This window comes from Mastomys coucha, unplaced genomic scaffold (assembly GCF_008632895.1).
Source record: "Mastomys coucha isolate ucsf_1 unplaced genomic scaffold, UCSF_Mcou_1 pScaffold9, whole genome shotgun sequence".
Lineage (NCBI taxonomy): Eukaryota > Metazoa > Chordata > Mammalia > Rodentia > Muridae > Mastomys > Mastomys coucha.
The window spans coordinates 52,473,335-52,499,542 of NW_022196915.1; the positions used below are offsets into that span (position 1 = coordinate 52,473,335).

At 39.9% G+C, this 26,208-nt stretch overlaps 2 protein-coding genes across 4 annotated transcripts in view; one reads left to right on the forward strand and one right to left on the reverse strand.

The window, feature by feature from the left end:
* Positions 1–797: 797 nt before the first annotated feature.
* Pbk (PDZ binding kinase) lies at positions 798–14,096 on the forward strand. 3 transcript variants are annotated; one of them, XM_031360917.1, is made up of 8 exons: positions 798–1,086; positions 3,900–3,977; positions 7,400–7,493; positions 8,642–8,784; positions 9,486–9,655; positions 11,027–11,156; positions 12,785–12,958; positions 13,402–14,096. In XM_031360917.1, exons 2-8 carry the CDS (start codon positions 3,920–3,922, stop codon positions 13,620–13,622), a joined length of 990 nt encoding a protein of 329 aa, XP_031216777.1. In that variant the 5' UTR covers positions 798–1,086; positions 3,900–3,919; the 3' UTR covers positions 13,623–14,096. The 3 variants fall into 3 exon arrangements, with proteins under 3 accessions (XP_031216777.1, XP_031216778.1, XP_031216776.1); XM_031360918.1 differs by having other exon boundaries at positions 798–1,076; XM_031360916.1 differs by lacking the exon at positions 798–1,086 and adding an exon at positions 1,344–1,654.
* A 684-nt stretch (positions 14,097–14,780) lies between these two features.
* Esco2 (establishment of sister chromatid cohesion N-acetyltransferase 2) overlaps positions 14,781–26,208 on the reverse strand; it is a 16,987-nt gene continuing 5,559 nt past the window's right edge. The window contains exons 5-11 of the mRNA XM_031360915.1: positions 25,935–25,992; positions 24,565–24,694; positions 22,782–22,913; positions 20,935–21,024; positions 20,304–20,444; positions 17,804–17,964; positions 14,781–16,440 (exon numbers count right to left, since the gene is read on the reverse strand). Coding sequence (XP_031216775.1) covers positions 16,308–16,440; positions 17,804–17,964; positions 20,304–20,444; positions 20,935–21,024; positions 22,782–22,913; positions 24,565–24,694; positions 25,935–25,992 — 845 coding nt within the window. The 3' untranslated portion in view covers positions 14,781–16,307. The remainder of the gene's footprint in view (positions 16,441–17,803; positions 17,965–20,303; positions 20,445–20,934; positions 21,025–22,781; positions 22,914–24,564; positions 24,695–25,934; positions 25,993–26,208) is intronic.

Consider the following 26,208-nt stretch of genomic DNA (forward strand, 5'->3'; position numbering starts at 1 on the left):
AACGTTTGAAGAGGTCACAGTACAGCACAGAGTGCTCCTGTTGAGGCATCTCAGTGTTTCTTGTATTATGTTGTGTTTTCTTTTTAGGTATCACATGGTCTTTAAGCCACATAGGGGTATGGGATCGTCTTCCTGCTCTCCTAAGCTTAATTTATTTTTCTTGTAGTGAACATGGTACATTATGTTATGCCGTGTGCACTCAAGGGCAGATACATAACACACAGTAGGTGCTCTGAGAATATTTGTTAAGTAGAATGTGGTAATACTAAGAATTAGCAAAACTGGGCCAGTGTGATGGCTCAGCAAGGATAAGAGCTTGCGGCCAGAGCCTGACCTTTTGATTTAGCTCTCAGGAATCTAAAGGGAAGGAGGGAGCCAGTTTCTGCAGTTGACCTCTGACCTCCCGTGGGTGGCAGAGACAGACAGACACGCACAGGCACGCACACACAGTAATAATTTTTTAAGTTAGCAAAATTTCTAAATATTTTATATTTATTCTCAGTCTCAAATGATGAAACTCTACACATTTCTAGTTAGTGTTTTAAGATCACATAAACCCGCAATAAAACTTCCTACCTATTTGCCTATTCTGAGCGGTGTTTGTAATTTGGTTAGATTTGACTTCAAAACAAGACACATTTTGTTTTTCCGCCAGCATCTACCTGACATTTGCTATACTTTTCTAGCCATCGCTCTGGAAGGCTTCTCTTAGATCTAAGTCAAGCCTGGAAGTCCAAGTAAACCTGGGCGGGCTTCGCGAACGCGTGAGTTTTTGACCCTAGTGCCGCCCCGTAGTCTTCTGGCGGGACCTTTGAAAGTGCTTGCGTCTTAAACGCTGTGGCAGTTACTGCGAGTGTAGGAGGGAGGGAGCTGTTCCTGCACTCTCGGAAGCCCGTCACACTACAGCTCTGAGTTCTAACTCCAGTGCCTCCTCGACGGGCCGCGGCCTTTTGAAAACGCGCGCGCCCTAAACGCTACGGCGGTTACGGAGTTGGCGGGAGCTGTTCCTGCACCTTCCCGACTAGTTGTCCAGACAGCTTTGAGCCAGCGCGTCACTTTCACCTCTTTACCCGACGGTGCGACTTGGTAAGGGGAAGCCTGGCTGACTCGAAGGTTGACAGCAGACCCGGGTGAGGGGTGGAGTGTGGAGGACCTGAGGGGAGGGGTCGCGGACCGGAGGGAGAGGAGGGCGACTGACGCTACCGGAGAACCTGGAGGAGATCTGCGGGGAAGAACAGCAAACTGAGGGTACACAGCGGCTAGGGGAGGATTGAGGGAGGACCCAGGGAAGACAGTGGGTGGAGGAGAATAGGGGAACCCCGTGGAACCATCGTGCACCTCCAAGGCCCTGATCCTGAGCTCCTTGATCGTGGAGAGTTTGGGGGTTCAGGGAGCAAGTCACCTCATTCCCCACGAAGGAGTAACTTCTCAGGTAATGCCTCTGCTTTTAAGGTGAGGTCACAGTAGAAAGGTGGTCTGTGGTAGGGCAATGACTCATTGGGTACAGCCTGTGCCCAGCATGCATGCAGCCCTGGGATCCATCTTCAGGACCCCAAAACCTGGGAGCAGTAGTGAGTGCCTGTGGTCCCCAGTACTTGGAGATGGAGACCAAAGAAAGGACAGGGAATGAAGCTGGTTATACATGGGAATACTGGTATTACTTAAAAATATATATTTTCATGTATACATAAAAATCATAGTGAAACTCGGAATCTTGTAGAGTTAGCATATGCTAATAAAAAGATACTTTCGGAAAGTCAAGCAGTTGTTAATATTAGAAAGTTATGGGTGGGGGACGCTGGAGTGTTGATTCAGTGGTTAGATCCTGCAGGGCTTTTGCAAAGGCCCTGAGCTGGTTGCCAGCACCCATGTGGAGTGGCTCACAAACAAATACATGTAATTCCAGAAGAGTCCATCCATCCTTCACTTCAGGTTCCTGTACTGTTGTGCATGTCCCACCCACCCCTGCCACACACACACACACACACACACACACACACACACACACACACACGTGATGGAAGGTATATGGTGAAAAATCAAATTGCATAAGCAATTACCAGGGTAATCAAGCATAGCACACGTGGATGCCCTCAGTGCTTGGGAAGCAGGGGTACCTCATGTTGAATATCAGCTTAGTACACACAGTCAGTTGAAGGCAGTCTAAGTTATGGCTAGACCCAGACTCAACAGGACAAAACATAAATAGGGCTTAGAAAGCCCCTCAGTAGATGCCCCAGCTCTATCAAATGTGCCCTTTGAACCCTAAGCCTAAAGGTGATACAGTTTAAAGAAAGATAGTTATTTAACAATTAATGCCTGTGGAATGTGTATGCAGATCTAAGACAGTATAGACTAAGGCTCAATCTCAACCAGGAAAGAAAAATCCCCTTAGACAACTGAGCTGGGTGGGACAGGAGCATATCTTGGTACAAATAGGGTAAGTGGACGATAGGCATTTTTGAGTGTCCAGATTATAAGGGAAATGTTGAAATGTTTAAGCCTATGTATTTTACTCTCTTAAAAACACTGTGCCTTTTGTATCCAGTCCTCAATCTGGGGTGGCAAGGACAGTCTCCAGGCTGCTCTTTACCTAGGATATTGCACAAGGTTCACATTCTATAGGCTGTTTCCCCTCTATTTCCTGACTCGGGGTCTTGATGGTTGCACCACTTCTCATCCAGCTTCCCAGGTGTAATCCCATGTCTGTAGATAAGCCCACAAAGTCTTCCTCTCTGTTCCAGATCTGTATCTGCCTGCTTGTTCGACCTTTCAACCAAGATGGCTAATAAAGCGACCAAAAATGAGCTCCCGATCTCCAGTACCCTCTGTTGTTTTTCATTTATTTGATCTAGAAAGCCATCTCCTCCCTTTTCAATTTTTTTCTTCCTCGCCACAGTTAAGACATCAGGAAATCATGGCAGTTTCTGGACAGCTCTAGACATGCTCAATCTGGTTTCTTTGACCTGGCATGTTTTCCTGGCTCATTTGTGTTGAACATAGCAAGTTTGTTATTTTTTGCTGTACAGTCAGCATCTAATGGGTACTTCTGTCGTCTATTTGGACTGTGAGGAATGATGCTGCTTGTATGCATGGTTTTCAGTTTTTGTTTTGTTTGCAGCAGGGTCTCACTGTTAGCCAGGTTGGTCTTAGCCTCCCGAGTGCTGGTATTACAGGTGTGCATATAAGGTTGTCTTAAAGGATAATGAGACATGTTTGTAACTCCTGGGAAATATGAGAGGGAGATGTAGTAATTACCTTTTGGTTTTGTCACTGGGGATTGAACTCATGGTCTTGTGCATGCCAAGCTGACACTCTACCCCTGAGCTACATTCCTAGCTTCTGCTAATCTTTTTGAACTAAGTAATTTTTTTTTTTTAAAGATGTGACATCTCCCCCCCCCCCTCCCTGGCCCCACTTGCTCCAGGTAGTATTTTTTAAATTGAAGTTACATATTTAAAAGTTTTAAAAATTATGTTTATTTCTATATGTATTGTGCATGTGTGTGTGTGGGGGGGAGGCAGATGTGTGCCACAGAGTGCGTGTGGTGGTCAGAAGACAACTTGTGGAGGTTGGTTCTCTCTTTCTACTAAATGAGACCCAAGAATTGAACTCAAGTTGACAGGCTTGGCAACAAGTGCCTTTACCTTTTGAACTATGCCTCTGACCTCTAAGTATATATTGTATTGTTAAAACTACAACCCCTAATCACTGATAGTATGACCATGAGTTTCAATTTTACCTTTGTAAGTAAAATTGGGCTTTTTAGTATTTGTTGAGGTCATTTTCAGGTCTCAAATTGTATCTTTCATCATTGTAAAATGATGTTATGGGATTCTCCTCACAAATGAGAGTATTTTAGATAGTTGCAGTCTAACTTAAGCTTGTTTTCATTATAGGACCTAAAGTGATTGCTACAATGGAAGGAATCAATAGTTTTAAGACGCCAAACAAATTATCTGAAAAAAGGAAATCTGGTAAGATTGCAAAAGACCTTCTCTTGTTGCTGTTTCTACTAGAAACATTTTAGTGTTTGTTCCGTTGTCATTGTCTGTAAACAGTCATAGTATTGATCATTATAACAGTGGTAAGCATAACAGATTCTAAGAGCACAGGCCAGACTTTCTGTGTACTCACTGATGGTCATTCTGGATTTTAGGACCTGCCTAGTAATGGTCTTCTGGCTTGAACTAGAGGATAATAGGTGTTGTATTCCTTGTAGATGGGATCCAGGAATTGAGCATCAGGCTTGCACAGCAAGCACTTTTACCTGTGGAGGTGTCTCGAAGATTGTGCACGATATCTTTAGTTGGTCATATGTAGAAGATTAAGAGACATTGTGCCTTTTTTCATATTTCAGTCTCTCTGACTTTTTAAAAAAATTGCCTTATTACTCTGGCTCAGCATATTTTTGAATAAAGATGCCAGTGGACACATTTGTGTTGTTCCTAATGAAACTATTAGAAGCAGCTGTCCACAGATGCCCTTACTAGACACCCGTCCCTCTACTGCTTTCAAGTCCTGAGATTCCTAGTTGTGCTCCCACACTTAGCCCCTGAGGATCTTTAAGAACACGTGTAGATAGTGTAAAAGATAGATAGATAGATCTTTTACACAGTATCTTTCTGAGCTGTTTTTACTTTTCGTTCTTCTGCCACTCCTGTCATTTGATGGTATGTTCCTATTGTTTTTTTTTTTTTTCTTCTGGCATGAGTCATGTTTTTTGTTTCTTTCATACCTGGTAATTTTTGATTAGGAAGTAGATATTTTATGTCCTTTCGTCACTCTACAGAGTGGTGAACGTGGTCTTTGGAGCACTCTACAGAGTTCCAAAGCTCATATAACTGAATGGTGATAAGCCTGCTACTTTTTTAAAAAAAATATTTATTGTTTATGAGTACACTGTAGCTGTCCTCAGACACACCAGAAGACACACATGTGGCTCACAATTAGCCGCTGCTAATTGAACTCAGGACCTCTGGAAGAGCAGCCAGTGCTCTCAACCCAAGCCTGCTATTTTTGAGACTGAATTTTAAAGTGTCTTATAGACTTTGCTAAAAGTTAACTGTAGTACTGAATTCTTACCCTTTAGAGGGCTTCACTCAACTGTCTGCTGCAGTACCACCTGGTCTGGCCAATGGTAAAGTCATCTTATTCCTAGACTCTTTTTTTGTTTGTTTGTTTGTTTTTTTTGAGACAGGGTTTCTCTGTGTAGCCCTGGCTGTCCTGGAACTCACTCTGTAGACCAGGCTAGCCTCGAATTCAAAAATCCGCCTGCCTCTGCCTCCTAAGTGCTGGGATTAAAGGCGTGCGCCACCAAGCCCGGCTCTATTCCTAGACTCTTATTTCCAGTTACTTAACCTATTGTTTTCTTTGCTTTGGGGATGCTAAAGATGTTGTGTGCAGTTAAGTACTCAACCAAGCACTCTGGATCTTTTCAGTCCTCCCAGGCCTCCCTTTTCTTTCTTTAGCTCCCTTCTGTGTTCTGCTCCTTAGCCTCCAGCTACCTGGTTGTCCTTGACCTCTGCTTTGTCTCTGTTGTTTGACTATTGGGCTATTTCCTGTGTTCAAGCCTGGGACTGCCTTTCAGTGCTATGGGGTGACAACAGGGCTTGCTGTTGTCTTTGCTCAGAGGTCTCAGCTCTGCTCTGCCTCTTGTCATATATCTGAAAATTATTGTGTTTTGTCAGGTTTTGCAGTTCATGGAGAGAGCAGGTCCAAGAGCAGTCAGTTATTCCTGACTGGAAGCAGAACTATTTTATCTTTAACATTTATAAAATGCTCTGAATTATATTTAGATGTTTTGTTTTGTTTTATAGATGCCAAAAGTAAAGCCCTCTAAAGGGTAACAATTCAGTACTACATTCAAACATGTTTACAGGGGGTATGCATGTGTGTGTTCTTCTTGGGCATATGCCATGGGGTCAGGAAACTTTATGTAAAAAAGGCAGGTATATTCATAGTTCCAGACATGTGCAGCTTGTGACACACAGGTCACATGTACCCCAATGTACTATGAATATGGCTCAGCATAAAATCATAAAAGTACTTAAAACATTACAAGGTTTTCCTCCCTATTTTATGATTTTGTAACTAGAGTGCAATTTTGAGCATGTTCTTTGTAGATGTCAACCTGTCACAATGTCACAGAGTTGATGTCCTGGTTGACTTTGAGGACCACATTAGGACTTCATTATGCTTGCTTGTTGGCAATCCTTCTTTTTCTCTCTCTATATTTATATTAATGTGTATGTGTGTGTGCGCGCATGCGCGCGCGCATGTGTGTGTGTGTGTGTGTGCATGCCACATGCATGTAGGTACCCTTGGAGGCCAGAAGAGGGCATTAGATTCCCTGGAAATTGGAGTTGCAGATGGTTATAAGCTGCCTGATAAGTGTGTTGGGAATCAGACTTTAAGAGCAGCGAGTGCTCTTGACCACTGAGCCATCTTACCAACCTCAATATTCTTCCTTCCTTCTTTCCTTCCTTCCTTCCTTCCTCCCTTCCTCCCTTCCTTCCTTCCTCCCTCTCTCTTTCTTTCTTTTCGAGACAGTGTTTCTCTGAGTAGCCCTGGCTGTCCTGGAACTCACTCTGTAGACCAGGCTGGCCTTGAACTCAGAAATCCACCTGCCTCTGCCTCCCAAGTGCTAGGATTAAAGGTGTGCACCACCACTGCCCGGCTTTTGATTAATTTCTTAATGATCTCTTAAGGAGATAGTGAGGCCACAACTCCTCTTCTCCCTCTTGTCCATGGCTTGACCATGGAGTCAGCAGCTGTGGCTCACTAAGGTCTGCTGCCCTGATGCGAAGCTACTGTGGCTCAAAGTAACAAGGCCAACTTGCCGTAGACAAATCTCTAAAGTGTAAGCCAAAATAAACCTTCTGTCTCTGTAAAAGAAGGCAATAGCAAGTTTAGGCTTTGGAACAGTCCTTTCTTTCCTGGGTCCCCTAGGAACTTGCCATACAACCACACCCTTAGAAGTCTCAGGAGCAGTGCAGTCAATATTCTTTATTTTTAAGTAGCCTTTTAAGAATGTCAAAAAGAGCCAGGGAGATGGCTCAACAGGTTGGCCCAAGTGTGATCTGCCCAAATAGAACCAAGTTCACGAAGCTATCCTCTGACTTCCACATGTGTGCCATAGCATTCACATCTGTACACACAGACATACCATGTATATACACATACAATAATTGAATGGATTTTTAAGATTCTTAGCTTGTAAGCCATAAAAAACAAGCCATTTACATTAGTGTTACCATGAGAGTTGCAGAAGTCATCTTAGACAAAGGGTACCCGCACACTGTGGAAAAACACCTATGCCATTACTAATCTTAAGACTAAGGTTTAAGACTGTTGTACTGCTCTTTTCAAATGCTAAGTTATTGCTTTTGCTTTTTAGTATTATGTTCGACCCCATGTGTAAATATCCCTGCCTCTCCATTTATGCAGAAGCTTGGCTTTGGGACTGGAGTCAGCGTTTACCTAATGAAAAGGTAAGGGCAAGATTCCCTGCTTGGGGGACTATGGGTCTTTTGTCCTGGGATTGAGGAAGTTCCTCATCACACCTGAAGGCTACATTCTAGTCCTTAGAATCTTGATAACTGCCAGAGCTCTGCCTCTAATACTTTACTTCTAGATTCTTCCTGGTAGATTAAAAAGGAAGTAGCTTAGTCCATTTTCCTCCTAGCTTCTGTAAGAAGGTGAAGTGGTAGAAAGATCTTAGAACACGGCTTTGAGTGTGGAACACGTATAAGATTGTTCTATGTGGAGTTAAAATAGCTCTTAGTGGGGAAGAGCATGCTAGGAATGGGGAACCATTGGCAGTTACTGGCTCTAGGGAAGATAGTCAGCTCTCTCAGGGATGCAGGCCCTGAGAGGCTACCCATGCTCCAGTAGGAAGTCCTATACCCATGCACTAAGTGTATTCAGTGTGCTTAATAAAGAACACATGAAGTTAGGAGGGAAAAGTGATGGTGGAATAGAAGAGGAACTGGAGGGGAGGGAGTGGAAAGTAGATTTGATCCACACACATATGTATGAAATTTCAAATAATGAAAGAATAGAATACCTCTATATAGAACTGTCTTTAAATTTCTTTAATATTAATCATAGCATATCATAACTCATCTCTGATACATATAGATAAATGCTGATTAAGTAGTAGGCTGACATGCCAGGATAGAAATGTTAGAAAACAGTGTAGCAGTTCTGAGGTTTAATTGTACTTTGATAAGTTCCTAATTCCCCATCCTTATTTTTGTTATTTAATTCCTTCTCAGAGTGTAGATATCAGGTGCTGTTCAGGGCATCTGGTTAAATCTCGACAGTGATTTAGTCAGAGCAGAAATGTAACAGGTGTTAGATGGGCTAAAGAATTTTATATACTTTAAAAACCTATTTCTATCTGGGCCGTGGTGGTGCATGCCTTTAATCCCAGCACTTGGGAGGCAGAGGCAGGTGGATTTCTGAGTTCTAGGCCAGCCTAGTCTACAGAGTGAGTTTAAGGACAGCCAAGGCTACACAGAGAAACCCTGTCTCGAAAAAAGTAAAATAAATAAATACCTATTTCTATGGTGTAAAATTTGAGTGTTGGTGTTTCTTATTCATTTTGTATCTTTAATTTTGCATATGTATGTTTTAGGTCTCCAAGAGGGTTGTCTCATTCTCCTTGGGCTGTGAAAAAGATAAATCCTTTATGCGATGATCACTATCGAACTGTGTATCAGCAGAGACTCACTGATGAAGCTAAGATTTTAAAAGACCTTAATCACCCAAACATAATAGGTAAGTCTGCATGTACTTAGTGGCAGTGTGTGGTAGAGCAGTGCTCTGTGTAGCAACTGGTTTGCTAATAACGTTGGGTCCACATATTGTCTGGAAGTGAATTAATATGAGTTGTCTAAAGTAAAAATTTGCATAGGGCCTGGAGAAATGGATCAGCACGTAAGAGAACCTGTCATGCTTGCAGAGGACTCAGGTTCATTTCTTGGCACCCACATGGTGACTCACAACCCTCCACAGGGGATATAGTATCTTGACTTCCACTGGCAACAGGCTTGCATGTGGTGCACATATATACACGCAGGCAAATACTCATAACATAAATAAATATTTAAGATGTACATACTTTAGATCTTTAAGCATTTTTATTTAACCTTCATGGAGTCGAGTTGGAAGTATTTGTTTTGGTGCTGGTCCTGTGAAGATTTCAGGAATGTGGAATGGTCCTTGTGTAGATAATTCATGTTCGTGTAGATGGGTGCTTGTGCTATTTTCACTTTGCATTTTTGGTACTAATGGGGCTGGTGGGATCATTCTCTTTACAGAAGCATAGTAAAAGTATTTTGATCTGTGTTGCTAGACACACTTGAAGGCATTTGAATTATGCCTCTGGGCTTTGTAAATAGTAGCTGCTTCATTGTGCTAATCCAGGTCCATGTTACATTAATGGAGAGTTTAATAGAAAAATGTCATGTCTTCTTAAGGGTATCGTGCTTTTACTGAAGCCAGTGATGGTACTCTGTGCCTTGCTATGGAGTATGGAGGTGAAAAGTCTCTGAATGACTTAATAGAAGAGCGGAACAAGGACAGTGGAAGTCCTTTTCCAGCGGCTACAATTCTCAGAGTTGCTTTGCACATGGCCAGAGGGCTAAAGGTAACTGTGTCACTGTATTTTAAACAGCTTGGGTGAACTATGAAGAAATTAAACACGTGTCATACCTATGTTGCTGTGGTTTTGGATAGATAGAAGATAAGGGGCCTGGCAGTGGTGGTGCACGCCTTTAATCCTAGCACTTGGGAGGCAGAGACAGGTGGATTTCTGAGTTTGAGGCCAGCCTTGTCTACAGAGTGAGTTCCAGGACAGCCAGGGCTATACAAACCCTATCTGGGGGTGGGGGGGTGGTGTGTGGAAGAAATAGGGGAAGAAATGTATACATAATTGGGTGGTGGTGGCACATGGCCTTAATCCTCACATACCTTTGATCCCAGCACGCAGGAGACAGAGGCAAGGTGAATCTTTTAATTTTGAGGACTGGGCTACAGAGAAACTTTATCTTGGAAAAAAACAAAAACAAAAAAATATATTTATTAAACACTGGTAATAGTGACTCTAGAGAACTACTCACAGTATAATGATAGTGATGTTAGGACTACATGCTAAGATTTCATAGGAAATTGGTTTATGGAGCAGATTAAAAAAAAGCATTTTAAACACAATTTGTAGTACATTTTTAGATAATTTTAGATAGGATAGAGCTGAGCATGGTGGTACACACCTTTAATTTCCAGCAGATGCAGGCAGATCTCTGAGTTCAAGGCCAGCCTGGTCTGCATAGTGAGTTCCAGAATAGCCAAAGGATAGAAACATCTCAATTACTAATGACTTTAAGTATGTATATATAATGAAATGAATTACAGTGTAACCATGTTGGGGCCTTCTTACCACATGATAGGCTGCATTGAAATAAGCATAGTAATTGTAAGCTCTTGTGTAAGAGCAGATCACAGACAAGAATGGCCTCTCATTTCAAAGTTAGGGCCATGGTGTAGTGCTCAAATGCTGACAAATCAACAGACAGCTGTTGTGCAGCACTGTTCAAAATGTGACTGTAATTATTTGCAACCTCAAAAGAAGTTAGTGTATAAAACATAATATAGGTTTGGATTACATTTTTGCTTCTGTTCATCAATTATGGTGGCCCAGTGTCACCTGCTTTTCTTGTATTACATCAAAGTTGAGGTAAATTTGCTTTATTTTGAAGATTCCAAAATAAGCTGGAGCTATTAGCCTCAAGAAAAATTGGAATATTTGGAAGTCTTCTGGATAGAAAATTATATGGGCTTTGAGAATTCAAACATTTTGAAGAAAAATTTTAGATGACATGGCAGGTTCCCTTCCTGGCTTCAAATACTTTGAAATGGACAAATAAGTCTGGTTTATAAAGGGAATTCAAGTCATTGTTTTGTTGAAGGAGTTTTTATTAATTTCTCTGCTTATGTATTTGATTGCTTTTTCCAATTTTAGTATCTGCATCAAGAAAAGAAGCTGCTTCATGGAGACATAAAGTCTTCAAATGTTGTAATTAAAGGTGATTTTGAAACAATTAAAATCTGTGATGTAGGAGTCTCTCTGCCATTGGATGAAAATATGACTGGTAAGTAGCATTGTTTTAAATTCATAAATTTTGCATTGTAAAACATAATAAACCTACATGTTTAAATGTACTATCTTTGAAAACTGTATAATAGACTGTTTTTCAGTGTTTTGCCTCTGGGTCCCCAGCTCCTTCCCTTGCCACATGGACAGTTATTGACCTATTAGTAGTGTGTAGATTTTTTGTCTTTGATTTGTTTTAAATACATCAGTTTAGGATGGCTTCAGGCTCACAGGCCTCCCAGTCTTCAGCCTGTGCCCACACTAGCCCTTATTAGCATGGATTTTAACTGAATAACTTTGGGAAAGACACACCCAATAGGCCAGAGCTTCCCCAGTTTCTGGGCATTCTTACCTAATCATGCTAATCAGGATCAACTATTATATCTTCCCTTTTCCCTTCAAGTGTTTCTTTCTCTACTTGTAATTTTATTGAATGCCTCAAAATAGAATTTTAAGATAAACTTTGATTAAATAAACTGCTAGTTTTTTCTCCCCTATAGTTTGGAAGTGAATATAAGCAGTTCTCAATTCTATCCTTATTTGTGTTAAAAATGGAGATTATAGTTATGAAATATTGAAAAATTAATACACTTTAAAACTGTCCAGTGAAGCCAGCAGTGGTGGCGCACGCCTTTAATCCCAGCACTTGGGAGGCAGAGACAGGCGGATTTCTGAGTTCGAGGCCAGCCTGGTCTACAGAGTGAGTTCCAGGACAGCCAGGGCTACACAGAGAAACCCTGTCTCGAAAAAACAAACAAAAAACCCCACCAAAAACCAAAAAAACACCAAAAACACTCCAGTGATTTGATTTCTTAGTTACAGAATAGAGTTTTTAAACATGTAAAGCAAATTTTGCCTTAAGGAAGATATCATAGGTATAATACTTTACTAGAAAAAGGAATTAGAGACTACTAACAGATATCTAGGAGAGTCTTGAGTATTTGGAAATTTAGCAATATAAATTTATATAATTATTGGGGAATATTTGGATCACAGGGAATTGATTCATAAATGATACATGTTAAGTCACCCCTAGTTTCCTGGGAAAACTAGTAGCTATTAGTTAGTGATTATGTTAAGAAAGACAAAACTCGCCCCCACTGGCTGCACTTTTTCTTCTTGAGACAGGGTTTCTCTGTTAGCCCTGGCTGTCCTGGAACTCAGAAATCTGCCTGCCTCTGCCTTCCAAGTGCCGGGATTAAAGGCATGCGCCACCACTGCCCAGCCTGGCTGCACTTTCTTGTCAGCCAGGAAAGGAATAAGAAAGACAGGAACAAAAGAAAAACAAACTCTGAAAATTATTAATAAAGACAAAAGCTGGATCTGTGGAAAAGTAAAAATGCTCACCAAGATTGAGAGGAGAGAGACTATAACCACCAATATTAGACAACGAAGAGGGCCTCAGCTGCATGTTCTACACATTTGTAAGGGCTGTTACAGACAGCTGTGTTTCACCAAGTTGTGAACAGAGATGAAAACAGTAATTTCCTGGAAAAATTATCAAAATTGATGTAAGAACTAGAAAGTCCAAAAAACTCTGTCTAGTAAAGAAACATTCCTACAAAGAATCTTACATGGTTGATTTTAGAAGAAAAGTGATGCTAGAATGACTTGTTTTTGTTTTAGTGACTGATCCTGAGGCCTGTTATATTGGTACTGAGCCATGGAAACCCAAGGAAGCATTGGAAGAAAATGGCATTATTACTGACAAGGCAGATATGTTTGCTTTTGGCCTTACGCTATGGGAAATGATGACTTTATGTATTCCACACATCAATCTTCCAAATGATGATGATGAAGGTATAAGTACAAATAGGTTTTAACATAAATCTGAATTTCTTTCTAGTAGATTAGTGCATAAAATTGTCTTTCCACTAAATTAAATTTTAAACAGTTGTTTAAGATTATAGCAGTACTGTGATTAATTGGCTAGATTTAATCCTATATAAATGAGATAAAGATTGATAATATGAAGATAAGGGTATTTCTCTACTCAAGGGCTCTCATTTTTATTTTAAATCTACATTGGGTAGGTGGGGTATCTAGTTGAACAGTTTCCTTAAAACTTTTAGCTGGAGAGAAAATAGCTAAACCCTGTAGCAGAAAAATTGAATAAACTGCTTGTGGTATATAGTGGAATGCATACTGGATAACTCTTTCCTGTTGCAGGAGGGTAAACCATTGAGCTATTCCATGATCTACATGATCTTGCTTGTTTTCATCTCTAACTCCCTCATGTGCAGATGCAACCTTTGATGAGAGTGACTTCGATGATGAAGCATACTATGCAGCTCTGGGGACAAGGCCATCCATCTACATGGAAGAACTGGATGAATCCTACCAGAAGGTCATTGAACTCTTCTGTGTGTGTACTAATGAGGATCCTAAAGATCGCCCATCTGCTGCACATATCGTTGAAGCTTTGGAACTAGATGGCCAATGTTGTGGTGCTCTTAAGCATTAACTTGTATGGGAACTGTTAACTAGATGTATTTATTTAGTTAATATAACTATAGTAGATAGATTCTAGAGGTGGCTTATTTTAGGACCATTTTACATAGTTAATATTTGCATAACTTTCTGACATGTTATTACTTGTATCTGCACTTATTGTACTGGGTAGTCTATGAAGTCTAGAAACCTCTCCAGGTGTCTAGACGCTGCCCCCACTGATTTAAACACTAGTGGCCCTGTCTAAGAGGGCTTAGAATCAAGGGACCACTGCTTTGTTAAAGATCTTAATACAGTTCATCTGTCTGCCCATAGTGTCCACCCTTCAGCTGGCCTGTCGGCCCATGTACCCTAGAACTTGAGAAGAGCGTCGTTCATAAACGTAGCTCCTAGGGTGTCCCAGACCCTGGTTACTGCCTTGCCTCTCTCCACATCTTAGCGTCTAAATGTAAGAATAAATAATAAAAGAGAGTTTCAGTACCAGGCATTTCAGCATTATCTTGTTTTTGTTGGTGTGTTAACCATTTAATTTGTGGAATGAACGTGGTTTCTCTCAACTTTGTTTTTTTCTATATAAAGTGAGGTTAAATTGTCAGTTTGAGTCACAGCTCCCTGCAATTACCAGAATTAAAATGGTGAAACCAGGTGGTGTACTCTGACTTGGCAGCAGATAGGAAGCATTATCCTCTAGAATTTCCTGGTATACTCTTAAGAGTATACCATACAACAGATCATTACCAGTGTCCATCAAAACAGTAGAAAAGTGACACCGAATTGAAAGTTTACGTACAGAAAAATTACGAGTGTGCACACTGAGACTCAGTCTTATCTGCCCCTTCTCTGACGAGTCATTTTAAGTAGGTCTGCCCAAGTGACAGGTTTTACTTTCTTTTTTATTTTTTTGGTTTCTCGAGACAGTGTTTCTCTGTGTAGCCCTGGCTGTCCTGGAACTCAGAAATCCACCTGCCTCTGCCTCCCAAGTGCTGGGATTAAAGGCGTGCTCCACCACCGCCTGGTCACAGGTTCTACTTACTGGCCATAAAGCGTGGATTGACTCAAACATATAACTGGCACTTTCATTGAGATTTATTCCCGGCAGTTCCTATAGACACCGCATTTTCCATATAGCACTTTACATCACTGTACCTGTCCCAATAAACCAGATCTGAAATGCAACTCAACTCCATATTTTATTCAGATTTACTGTTCAGTGACTTTCTGTTCCAAGATCTCATTCAAATGCAACACTTGGGGGTGCCATGGCCCCTTGACTAAGTTCAGATTTTTGTTTTTCATTGCTTTTGAGTTTTAGGGTATGACGTTTGTACAATGTCTACTAGGACTGATCTGATGTTTAGTTCATGTTCACATGGAATTATATTTGAGAAAGGTAAATACCCTTCTGCTGTAGCAGAGGAAATATCAACACAGTAGCATGGCTGTTGCTAACGCTGGCAGGGTCCCTGCTAGTGCGATGCTCACTTTCCTCCTTTCCACGGCTATATCCTAATGTGCAGTCTGCTTTAGGGTATGTGAACTTACTGTTGCCCATAATTCATTTTTTAGTATGGACTCAAATTATCACTTCATGTCATACTTGCAGAAGCCTGGCTACCTGACTAAGACCCTCGGAAGCTCTGGTAGGAGAGAAGTGACTCCCAAGGGTTGTTCTCTAATTTCTAGTGGAGGCACCTTGAAATGCATGCACACACACACACATACACTAGTAACAATTATAAAAAACAATTGTAATCGACTTCTCACAAGTCATTGAGCAATGAAATGTTAATAAAATTTATAATAAAACACTTAAAGAGATTTTGTACAGAAAATAGAATTTAAATGTTTGCATAATTATAATTTTAACATTTCCTCACTATTTTTGGAAGTATTACAGGCAAATTAGACTAAAGATGAACCAATTTTACAACAATCAATAATATAAAACAAAAAAACACAAAAAAAGAAAACCTTTATGTCTCATGCCAGGTATCAGTTAAATGACCTTTAAGAATTAAAACAACCTGAATTTTCTGCTTTACAAATAAGTATCCAAATTCAAAACATCTGAGTGCACTTCGGTGTAGAGTATCCCATAAGGTAATTATGTTTCTTATGTCCATTAGTCTGATTCATGACTTCAATTATCTACCAGCATTTTCATGTAATTAAAAAAAAAAAAATCAGTAACAGTGCCAAATAGTCTTAAATTTTATAAGCACGCTTTTGATTCACTTTTTAAGGGATATGGAATCATTTTATATAAGTAGATATAAGATAATTCGTGCTTTATTACAAATCAGAAATTCAAAATACTTTTAAGTATTTTCAATGTAGCTGCTAGAGTATGCTTGTAAAGTGGGATTGCTACAAAAGGAATTCAGGAATTATCTTTTGGCCTGTGTTTAGATTTTACTGATAAGCATGAGACAGCATGGTCTAAAAGTGTGTTCATGTGTTCCTTATAAAGTAGCCAAGTTTCTGTAAAAGCCACCTTGCTGTAAAGTTTTTCAGAATTAAGAATGTATACAAAGATCTTTTTGTCTTTGAATCCCAAACAATCCTCCACAAATCTAACACATAAAGAAAAAAAACCTAGTATGTACATGTGTACAGGCTTATGATTTTCATTCTGATAATTAGTTTCTATCCAGCTGAACTTTCCCACATAGTACCAAATTTGTGGTTGAAATTGGCTTTAGCTATGAAAATTATATACAAGGAAATTCGGGGTGTTGCAGTACTTAGTTGCAAATAATTTGCCATCTGGTGTTGGGTCAGAAAATGCAATTTCATTAGTGCTGAGGAAACAGCCAAACATGAAGCAATTCCTATAGGGAAAAAAAGGAAAAGGAAAAGACCATTTATAAACTAAGATTTTGGGTTTAAATGAAACACTAATACAACAATATAAGTAATTGACTAAAACTACTATTTCTGATAACAAAATGCCTTGGGTTTAGACATGATGTGACATCATCTCACATGAGAAACTCAAAAGGTCCACAGAGTGGAAGGAATAAGGAAATACAATGTGATCCTGCATTAAAAACCAAAACTAGTGAAAGGTATTTGAAATAAGTGAGGAAAACGAAACCTGGACTACCAACTAGATAAAGATGATATTAATGCTAAGTTTCTTGAACTTGATTGACCATTCTGTGGTTAGGTAGGAACATAAATGTAAGAAAAATAAATGGTGGAAGGGGTGGAGGGGAAGAGATAGAAGAAATGGCTCACTGGTTAGTAGTCCATATGTACTTGTGGTAGTTTGAAAGAGAATGGCCCCATATGCTCATATATTTGAATACTTAGTCCCTAGCTGATAGAACTATTTGGGAAGAATGAGGAGGTGTGTCCTTGTTGGAGGAAGAGTGTCATTAGGGACCAGTTTTGATATTTCAAAAGCCCATGTCATTTCCAGTTAGCTTTCTCTGACTGATGCTTGCGGATGAGATGTAAACTCTCACATACTGCTCTAGGACTGGCTATGCCTTCCAACCTGCTTACTGGTGGTTATAGACCCTAACCCTCTGGAACCATGAGCCCCCAAATTAAATGCTTGCTTTTATAAGTTGTCTTAGTGATACTGTTTTGTCACAGTAATGTCTGTAACTGTAATAGTACTGCTCTAGCAGAGGACTGGAGTTTGGTTTCCCAGTATTCATATTTGGCTCACAACTACCTGTAACTCCAGCTCCAAACTTGATATTCCCTTTTGGCCTTTAAACACTGCACCCACATGGCTTATATCCACACAGACTTGTATACAAACACATACATAAAAAGAAAGACAAAATGAGGGGGGCATAGTGGTACATGTTTGCAATTCTAGCAACCGAAGCAGAAGATCAGTAGTTCAAGGCCAGCCAAGTTCAATAATGAACTATCTCAACTATGAACCTCATCTTTAAAAAATAAAGGCAAGAAAGAAAGAAAAAAAAAGAAGGAAAGAGAGAAAGAAGAGGAAAGGGAAGGAAAGGCGAAAGGAAGGAAGGAAGGAATTACACTTAGGCTTGGCGTGGAATATATATCGGGTATTTCCTTCAAATGTTAACACCTGCCTTAGTCTGACTTTGACAGTATTTATAAAAAAGTGTTTTAGCAAAATTCTATTTTGCTTGTGAGCTAAGGAAGGTTCTGGGAAAGCTAATAAGTCATTGTGCAAGGTCTAAAGCTATTCTGTCTCCTTACCTGACAGTGTCAACGAGTCGTCTTGCAATGCGTTTTCTTCTATTTAGTCTGAAGACCCAGATTCTACTTATTCCACAAATTGCAGGTTCTGGCACATCTGAACACCGCCAAGCTCTAGAACATTCTTTAGTGGCACCTGGTTCTGACAGGACACGAAAGGCCTGCAATGACACACAGAAGTGTCTACAGCTAAACACACAGACAAGTTGACTTTTCTTTCAAAAAGCAAACAAAAATCCAAACTTCAAACAAAGCCTGATTATAGTTAATCCACAAAAAATAGCATTTTGTTACTTCTTAAATCATATTTATGCATATGAGTGTTCTTTCTGTATGTATATATGTGCACTTTGGTATTTGATTTCTGCAGAGGTTAAGAGAGGGTACTGGATCCCTTGGTCATGAACCACAGATGAAATTAAACTAGAAACCTTCAGCAAAGGAAAGGACACAATATGAGGAAAGACAACTTAGGGAAAATATCTACAAATTGCATACATCAGAAGGTTAAAGTCTAAAATATACAAAGAACTCAACTGAATAGAGCAAGAAAATAACCCAAATTTTAAAATGGATCAACGGTTCAACAAGATGGTTCAATAGGAAAAGCACTTGCTATACAAAACTGACAACCTAAATTTCCTCCCAGATTTCACAGTGGAAGGAAAAGAACCCCACACAGGCCACTCTCTCATACATCACGTACACAATAATACAATTTTAAAAGTAGAACAAGGGCCTGACTACACCTTCTGAAAAAGGACCTAACAAGTCTCTCACAGGTGTCTGAAGAAATGTTCAATACTATTGTAACAGTCAATAATGGAAACAGTACGAAAGTCTCTCAAACACACCAAAATTAAAGCAACAAAAACCATATGACTCAGTGCAACCACTTCAGGGTATGTCTCCAGAAGAAAATGTGGGAGGTTCACTGCAGCTTCACACACAAAATCCAAGGTGTCTATCAATGAATGAAATAAAACAGCTGAGGAAATTCTATTCAACTATAAAATGAAATCTTGTCATCTGGGGCAAATGGATGGACCCATAGTACATGCCAACCAGCCATTACAAAATGGTGGATTTTGCACAATCTAAAAAAATACAGAGTCTGAAACTTGTCAATGATTCAATTAGATACAATAAATTCTACCTAAGGCCTCTACATGTTTATATGTTTAAATGTATATATGCATGTATAGGGTTATAGTTAAGCTGTAGGTAAGCCACATCCAGTGTCACAGCCCTGAAACATATACACATGAGACTGAGGCAGATCACAACTTCCAAAGCTCACAGAATCAAATGCATAGAGTTTCTTTCAAAAAACAACCTGGTGTTTTAATCTATGGTGACATTATGAGGTAACTAAATCAAGGCAGTTAACATTTTTATCATCATATGTATTTTCCTGTGAGGAAAACATTAAAGTTGTAATTTCAACATTCTTCTTCCTCCTCCATTATTATTGTTGTTGTTACAGCCTTGGCTATCCTGGAACTCAGTACATAGACAACGGTAGCCTCGAACTCAAGAGATCTGCCTCTGCTTCCCAAGTGCTGGGATCAAAGGCACCACCACTGCCTAGCTAACAATTTTCAAGTACGTACACATGTGTATACACACACACAAACACACAAACACACAAACACACAAACACACACACACACACACACACACACACACACACACACACACACACACACACACACACACCCCTGGGATGAAACCTTGAACCCTGTGGATGCTACTCAAATGTTCTACTGTTCTTTGGGTTCTTTTATTGTTAGTAAAAGTGGTTTCTTGGCATTCTTTCCCAGCACCAATTTTATTAGGTATGACTGACAAATGATTTACAAATATTTGCACTTTACTGATAATACACACAAACTGCTTTTCTCTTTTAATAAGAATACACTGCTAATTAGTGTCTAAAATAGACTGTAGTTTGGCACAGAGACATGCACCTTTAGTCCCAGACTTGGGAAGCAGAAGCAGGAAGACCTCTGAGTTCCAGGCTAGTCAGAGCTAGAGACAGTGCCTTTATAATAAATAAATAAATAAATCAACAAACAAACATTTATTTTTTGTTTGTTTTTTGGCTTTTGGAGACAGGGCTCTGTGTAGCCCTGGCTGTCCTGGAACTTACTCTGTAGATCAGGCTTGCCCCGAACTCAGAAATCTGCCTGCCTCTGCCTCCCAAGTGCTAGGATTAAAGGCGTGCGCCACCACTGCCCAGCACAAATAAATATTTTAAGTGAGGAATGAGTAATGATTATTTTGTAAAATACATCTGCTGAGCTGCAATGTAATAACTTAGGTCTACAGAGTCTTACATAAAAATCACTACCTTTTATACTCCCAGATAGGGAAATGGCTACACAAAAACAGACTTATTTTACTTACACTTATATTATAGACAAAATACTAAATGCAGTATAAATGAATGAATTTAATCACAAAGACACCTTAAAAATGTAAAAGACATACAACACACCTGTTTGATGGGTTCCGCAATTAAACATCCAACTACTCTCTTTTCATCAATAAAGAGGAAGGTTTTGGTTTTGTTTGGACACATGGGAACCACCTGCTGGAAACCCAATTCCAGATCCACAAGTTCTTGGACATCTTCTACCTAACAGGGTTAAAAACCAGAAGAAGAATTTCTTTTAAAAATCACAATAAAAACTAAATATGTGTATCCTTACGAAACAAGATCACCATTATTTAGCTTTTATCACCTCTATTTTCTAAAATTATATTCCCTCAAACTTATTTCAGAATTGATGCACACCCCTGATACTTAGGGAAAAGGCTATTCTTAAAGAATGCTTTGAACACATTCAGAATCCTAGCAAAGAGGAGGAGTCAGAGCCCCAGGCAGATGTGCTTTAGCTTTATCATTCCTGTAGGCCACATTCAATTCAGGAAACAGAAGCAACACCAACAGAGAACAACACATCAGACCAAGACCAGACCAGACCAGACCAGACCAGACCAAGTACAAGCCAGGCATGAACACACTTAAGTCTATGCAACTAGGCTATTGGCACACCAGGAAAGCAGTTCACATTTCACTGATGCTTTTCTTGAGAGAAGAGAGAGAAAAACAACCCCATACATACCTTTTTGATAGCATAACTTGGATCACGAGGCAGGACCAACACAATCTTCCCATCCCAAAACTCTGCTACTACTCGTTCTCTTTTCCAGCCCTGCCAAAGCAAAGGAGAAAACATTGTTAATTTATAAACGGAACATGTAAAATACTTTAGTCAGGAGACGACAGATGGTCAAGCAATGAGTGACCAGAAAGGCAAGATGGAGGTTCTGGCCTTGACTACCCATGGTGTAGACCAGTGGTTTTCAACCTATGGGTCAAGATCCTTTTCACAGAGGTTACAAAATCATCAGAAATGTCAGATACTTACATTTGACCTGTAGCAGTAGCAATGAAACTAACCTCTTGGGGGTTGCTCTGGTGCTGTTATGTATTCATATGCTAAATTCTGTACCACAAGATCTGGTTGCCCCAAGACAAGTGAATTCTCACCAGCTTACCAGCTTTTGTTGTGCAAAGTTTGCTCCCCAACTTAGTTAACTGGTTAATAAAGGCCTGTGTTTGGGCAGGACTTGAGGATGGAATGAAGGGTATGAGGCAAAACAAGAGAAAGAGAAAAGGAGGAGGAGGAGGCCTCCATGAGCACAAGGCCACCATGAGCACTTGGCCAGGTGAAACAGCAATAACGAGGGACTTAAGGCTGAGATGTTAAGTTAGAATAGCTCCAAACCTGCCAAAACTAGATTTATAGCTTGTAAATAAATATTGTGACTCTGTGTCTTTTATACAGCCTAACTAGAATTTAAGTTTTCTTACAATAATCTTATGGTACAGGAACTGTATTAAAGAGTCACAGTGATTGTTCTCTCTGCAGTGAATGGTGCAGAGTACCCACAGCTGTTCAGGGTGTTGAGAACAAGGCACTGATGAGCGTTTAGCTCTAACAGGACATTTATACCAATCCCTCCAAGGCTCAGAGAACATCGCAGAGGAGAAAATATGAAGAGCGAAGAATAAGCTGGGGAGCTGTGAAGTGCCATCTTCTGGGTATGACACAGCAACTATATTTCTACAACTCATAGCAGCTGTAGCCTGCACTGGACCTGAAGAAGACCTATCTGATGTAGGTGGCTAGGCAGTAAGCTGAGCTCCAAGAAGTGGAAGATTATAGAAGAGAGGATACAAATAGACTGGAGAGAGAGGCAGAGAGAAAGAGAGAGTATCACACGGAGAGAGAGAGAGAAGCTCATATAATCCTGAGGCTCAAATGCTTTTTCCTTTCATGAATTCTGCATAGGTCTTACCCAAGTCATGTTTGAATGTGAAATGTCTCCCACACGATAATGCATTTGAATACTTGCTCTCCTGCATATTCCCTCTTACAGCTCTGGGGTTCCTATGTAGCCACATCTAGTGCAGCTAGCACTCTTAACTCTCTAAACTTTCTACAGCCTGTTATGTTTGTTTTCTTAAGATAGTGTCTCACTTTTTTTTTTCCTTTGTTTTTTTGAGACAAGATGTCTCTGTAGCCCTGGTTGTCCTGGAACTCACTCTGTAGACCAAGCTGGCCTTGAACTCAGAGATCCGCCTGCCTCTGCTTCCCAAGTGCTGGGATTAAAGGCGTGCACCACCACTGCCCAGCCAGTGTCTCACTCTTATAGTCCAAACTGACAGACTGGCTTGAAACTCATTATGTACCCAAGACTGAATCTGAACTCACAATGATTCTTATGCCTCACTCAATCTCTTCCTAAATGCTGGGATCACAGGTGGGAGCTAACATGCCCAGTTAGCTTCTACTGCAAGCAATGAAGTATTTATGGATATATAGATCTTTTAACAATTATGGTACAAATGCCTTCTTTCATACCGTTATACCTTCAGAACAAACTGAAAGACTTCTTGACTCACCACGTATTTAATTCCTTCCAGAAATCGGTGGTGATGTTGGAGATGTTGCATTTCATCTTCAGGGTTGGAAGCAGTATAGATCATGCCACAAGACTTACACATAGTCGTCCCAAAATGTTTCTGACCTGCATCCTACAATTGAAGAACAAGCAAGCAAGCAAACAAAAGAACTGGGTGAAAAATAGACCTTCTTTAGGAAGGGCTCACACAAAAGGCCAAGAAAAAGAAAAGGCCTCATTTTAAACAGAAGGGATAACATTCTGTATTAATCAGAGTGGTTTTTGCCTTAAGTCATCTGGAGTGTTAAATTCTTTACCTGTAAATATTAAATTCTTTGCCTCAAGAGTTGATATGGCTCTATGAATTCCACTTTCATAAACCACTGTTTTTAATGTCATTGAAAATACTAGCTGGGCAGTGGTGGCGCATGCCTTTAATCCCAGCACTAGGGAGGAAGAAGCAGGTGGATTTCTGAGTTAGAGGCCAGCCCGGTCTACAAAGTGAGTACCAGGACAGCCAGGGCTATATGGGGAAACCCTATCTTGAAAAACCAAAAAACTAGATTCTGAATTATTGTTTAAGACTGATTGGCAGGTTTTTTGGTCAAAAGGTAGAAGTAAATACTTCAGGCTTTTCAGACTTGCCACTGTTGTATTTGAATAAGAAATGTATTTGAATATTTGGTGCACGGTTGGTGGGCAGTTTGTGGAGATTATGGAATCTTTAGGAGGTGCAGCCTTCCTGCAGGAAGTCCATCACTAGGGTAGGGGTGGGGGGGGCAGGCTTTGAAAGCTTATAGACTACTACTTGCTGTAGTCTCTGCTTCCTGTGGGAGGCTAAAATGTGACCTGCCAACTTTCCCTTCTGTCTGCCCATTATATTTTCCTTATCATTATGCCTTCCCTTGGAACCGGAAGCCAAAATAAACTTTCTTCTATAAGTCATGGTAGTTTATGTACCAACAAAAAGTTAACTAATATAGTTATATATTCTTCTCTTTGCTTCAGAACTTCTTTTTTTTTTTTTAAATCTTTTTTTTTTTTAAGATTTATTTATTATTATATGTAAGTATACTGTAGCTGTCTCCAGACGCACCAGAAGAAGGCGTCAGATCTCATTACGGGTGGTTGTGAGCCACCATATGGTTGCTGGGATTTGAACTCAGGACCTTTGGAGGAGCAGTCAGTGCTCTTAACCCGCTGAGCCATCTCTCCAGCCCGGTTCAGAACTTCTGAAAGCCTGGCCTGGAGGGACAGGCTTATAATTACAACCGCCTCAGAGGCAGAGGTAGGAAGATTTAGAGTTTAAGGCCAACTTGGGCAACATAGTGAGATTCTTTCTCAAAATGAAAAGCCTCTGGTGCAATGTAGTTCAGCGGCAGCCTTGCCTATCCATGAATGAGACCATCAGGCTCAATTCCTAGAACCAAAAATAAACAGAACCACATAAAAAACGTTAACTACACTTTTCAGCTCACAGATTATAGAACTGAATACAGTCCATGGCCACAGTTTGCTAAACTTAGCTCTAATTTAATGTTGCTATTTCCACCGCATCTTTTGTTGATCAAGAATTTTCTTACCTGGAAACAAGCCATTCAAAGCTCCTACTCAAATACTAGCACTGCCCAAAACTGTGAGCTCCAGAGTACTGGCTAGCTTTGAATGGTACCACAACAAAACTGGCAATTACAAACTTGGAAATCTACAACTCAAGATAACTATTGTGAAATACTGACTGCACGTGCCATGTGTGGAAAGACCTTCATTTAAAATTTACTCACAATGACGAACTGGTCTTTTCCTCCTTTATTTGGAATATCTCTGGAATTAATATTTTTCTGTACGTTTGTCTGTTTCAAGAAGTTAGTACATGTGGTAGATCCCACAGAAGACGGTTCTTCAGGTAGAGACCTTGAAAGAGAAAGTCAGTAAATATAAGTAAGAAACCCCAGGCCCCAGAAGTAAGTAATCACCTACTCAAGTAAACTCAGTGTCGAGACTCAGATCCAGATATGACTGACAGCCCAAGAACTCTCCTCTGGAGTATTAGACACATAGAGAGAATTGCTTTGGAAGATAACTGCACTTTAAAAATGGACTTTACTCTCTCTGTCAATCTTAGGACAATATCTATTCACTTAAGTATAAAGAAATTCCTAGACAGATGCTAATGTTGAATATTACAACCCATGGCAACCACAGTCACCAGCATATTAGGATGCAACATTTTACTTTGGCACTTGAGTGAGAAATCCTGCCTCAGAAAGTACAGTGGCAGCTCCTTAGGAATATCACCCAGGGTGACCTCTGGCTTCCACAGGCTTGTGTATACAGGTAAACAAGTGCCCACATTAATGTACACACACACACACACACACACACACACCCCACATACACATAGGTACAGGAGACCAGGCCCAAAATTTCTTTTCTGAATACCTACCTAGACATTCAACAACAAATGGGTGAAGAAAAAAAAAAAAAAAAAAAAAAAAAATCAAACTTTTTTTTTTTAGTAAGATGTTCAGACAACACAAAACTTAGACCTTCTACTTGTCATGTTCTCTACCTACACACACCACCTCCCCATCACAGTATTTAGCCATGAGTTAACAGCACTAAACTACTATTACCTCTCTGGCCACAATTTCTCCCATCTGTAAAATGGAAGCTACTAGTACCTATATCATGATTATAAATGTTCATTAAAATTTAGTTATTGTTACTATATTGTCATCTAGGGGAGGAAATATAACCCAATGGGCTTTTGATTCAAATGTCAATTTTATTCCTGGTCCCAGCACTGATGACCTACTAACTGTGCAATGGTGGCTAAATTCCTGTTTCCTCAGATGAGATGATTACAATTATAACAATACTAATCATGTTTACCTTCTAGATTGTCTGAGGATCTTTAAGTGAAATAGTAAACTAATTACTACAGGCTAGGTACTATGTAATAATGTAACAATTATTTTACTCCAGTTCATGAAAATCTATTCCATCTGTAATAAAAAAGAAACTAATCTCATCTTCTCAATATTATTATTATTATTGCCCCTTAGTAGTAAGGAAAAAAATGATGTAGCATTATATTAAAAAAGAAACCTATATAATTAAATTAATTAATTAAAGCAAAAATAATTCCTACCTTTTTGTGCTCACTGAAGAAACACTGAAGATAGGATAGACAGACTCTGCTGGAGAAACTGTTAGGGTGGAAAAGTGGAAGGTTGCATTACTGAATAAAATCTGAGCTCTGACTCATAAGACTCCGAAGGTTAAGAAGAACAAAAAATTTACACTGCTGGACTTCAGGAGTCAACCATAATTAAGACCTGGTGAGATGGCTCATTAGGTAAGAGCACCGACTGCTCTTCCAAAGGTTCTGAGTTCAAATCCCAGCAACCACATGGTGGCTCACA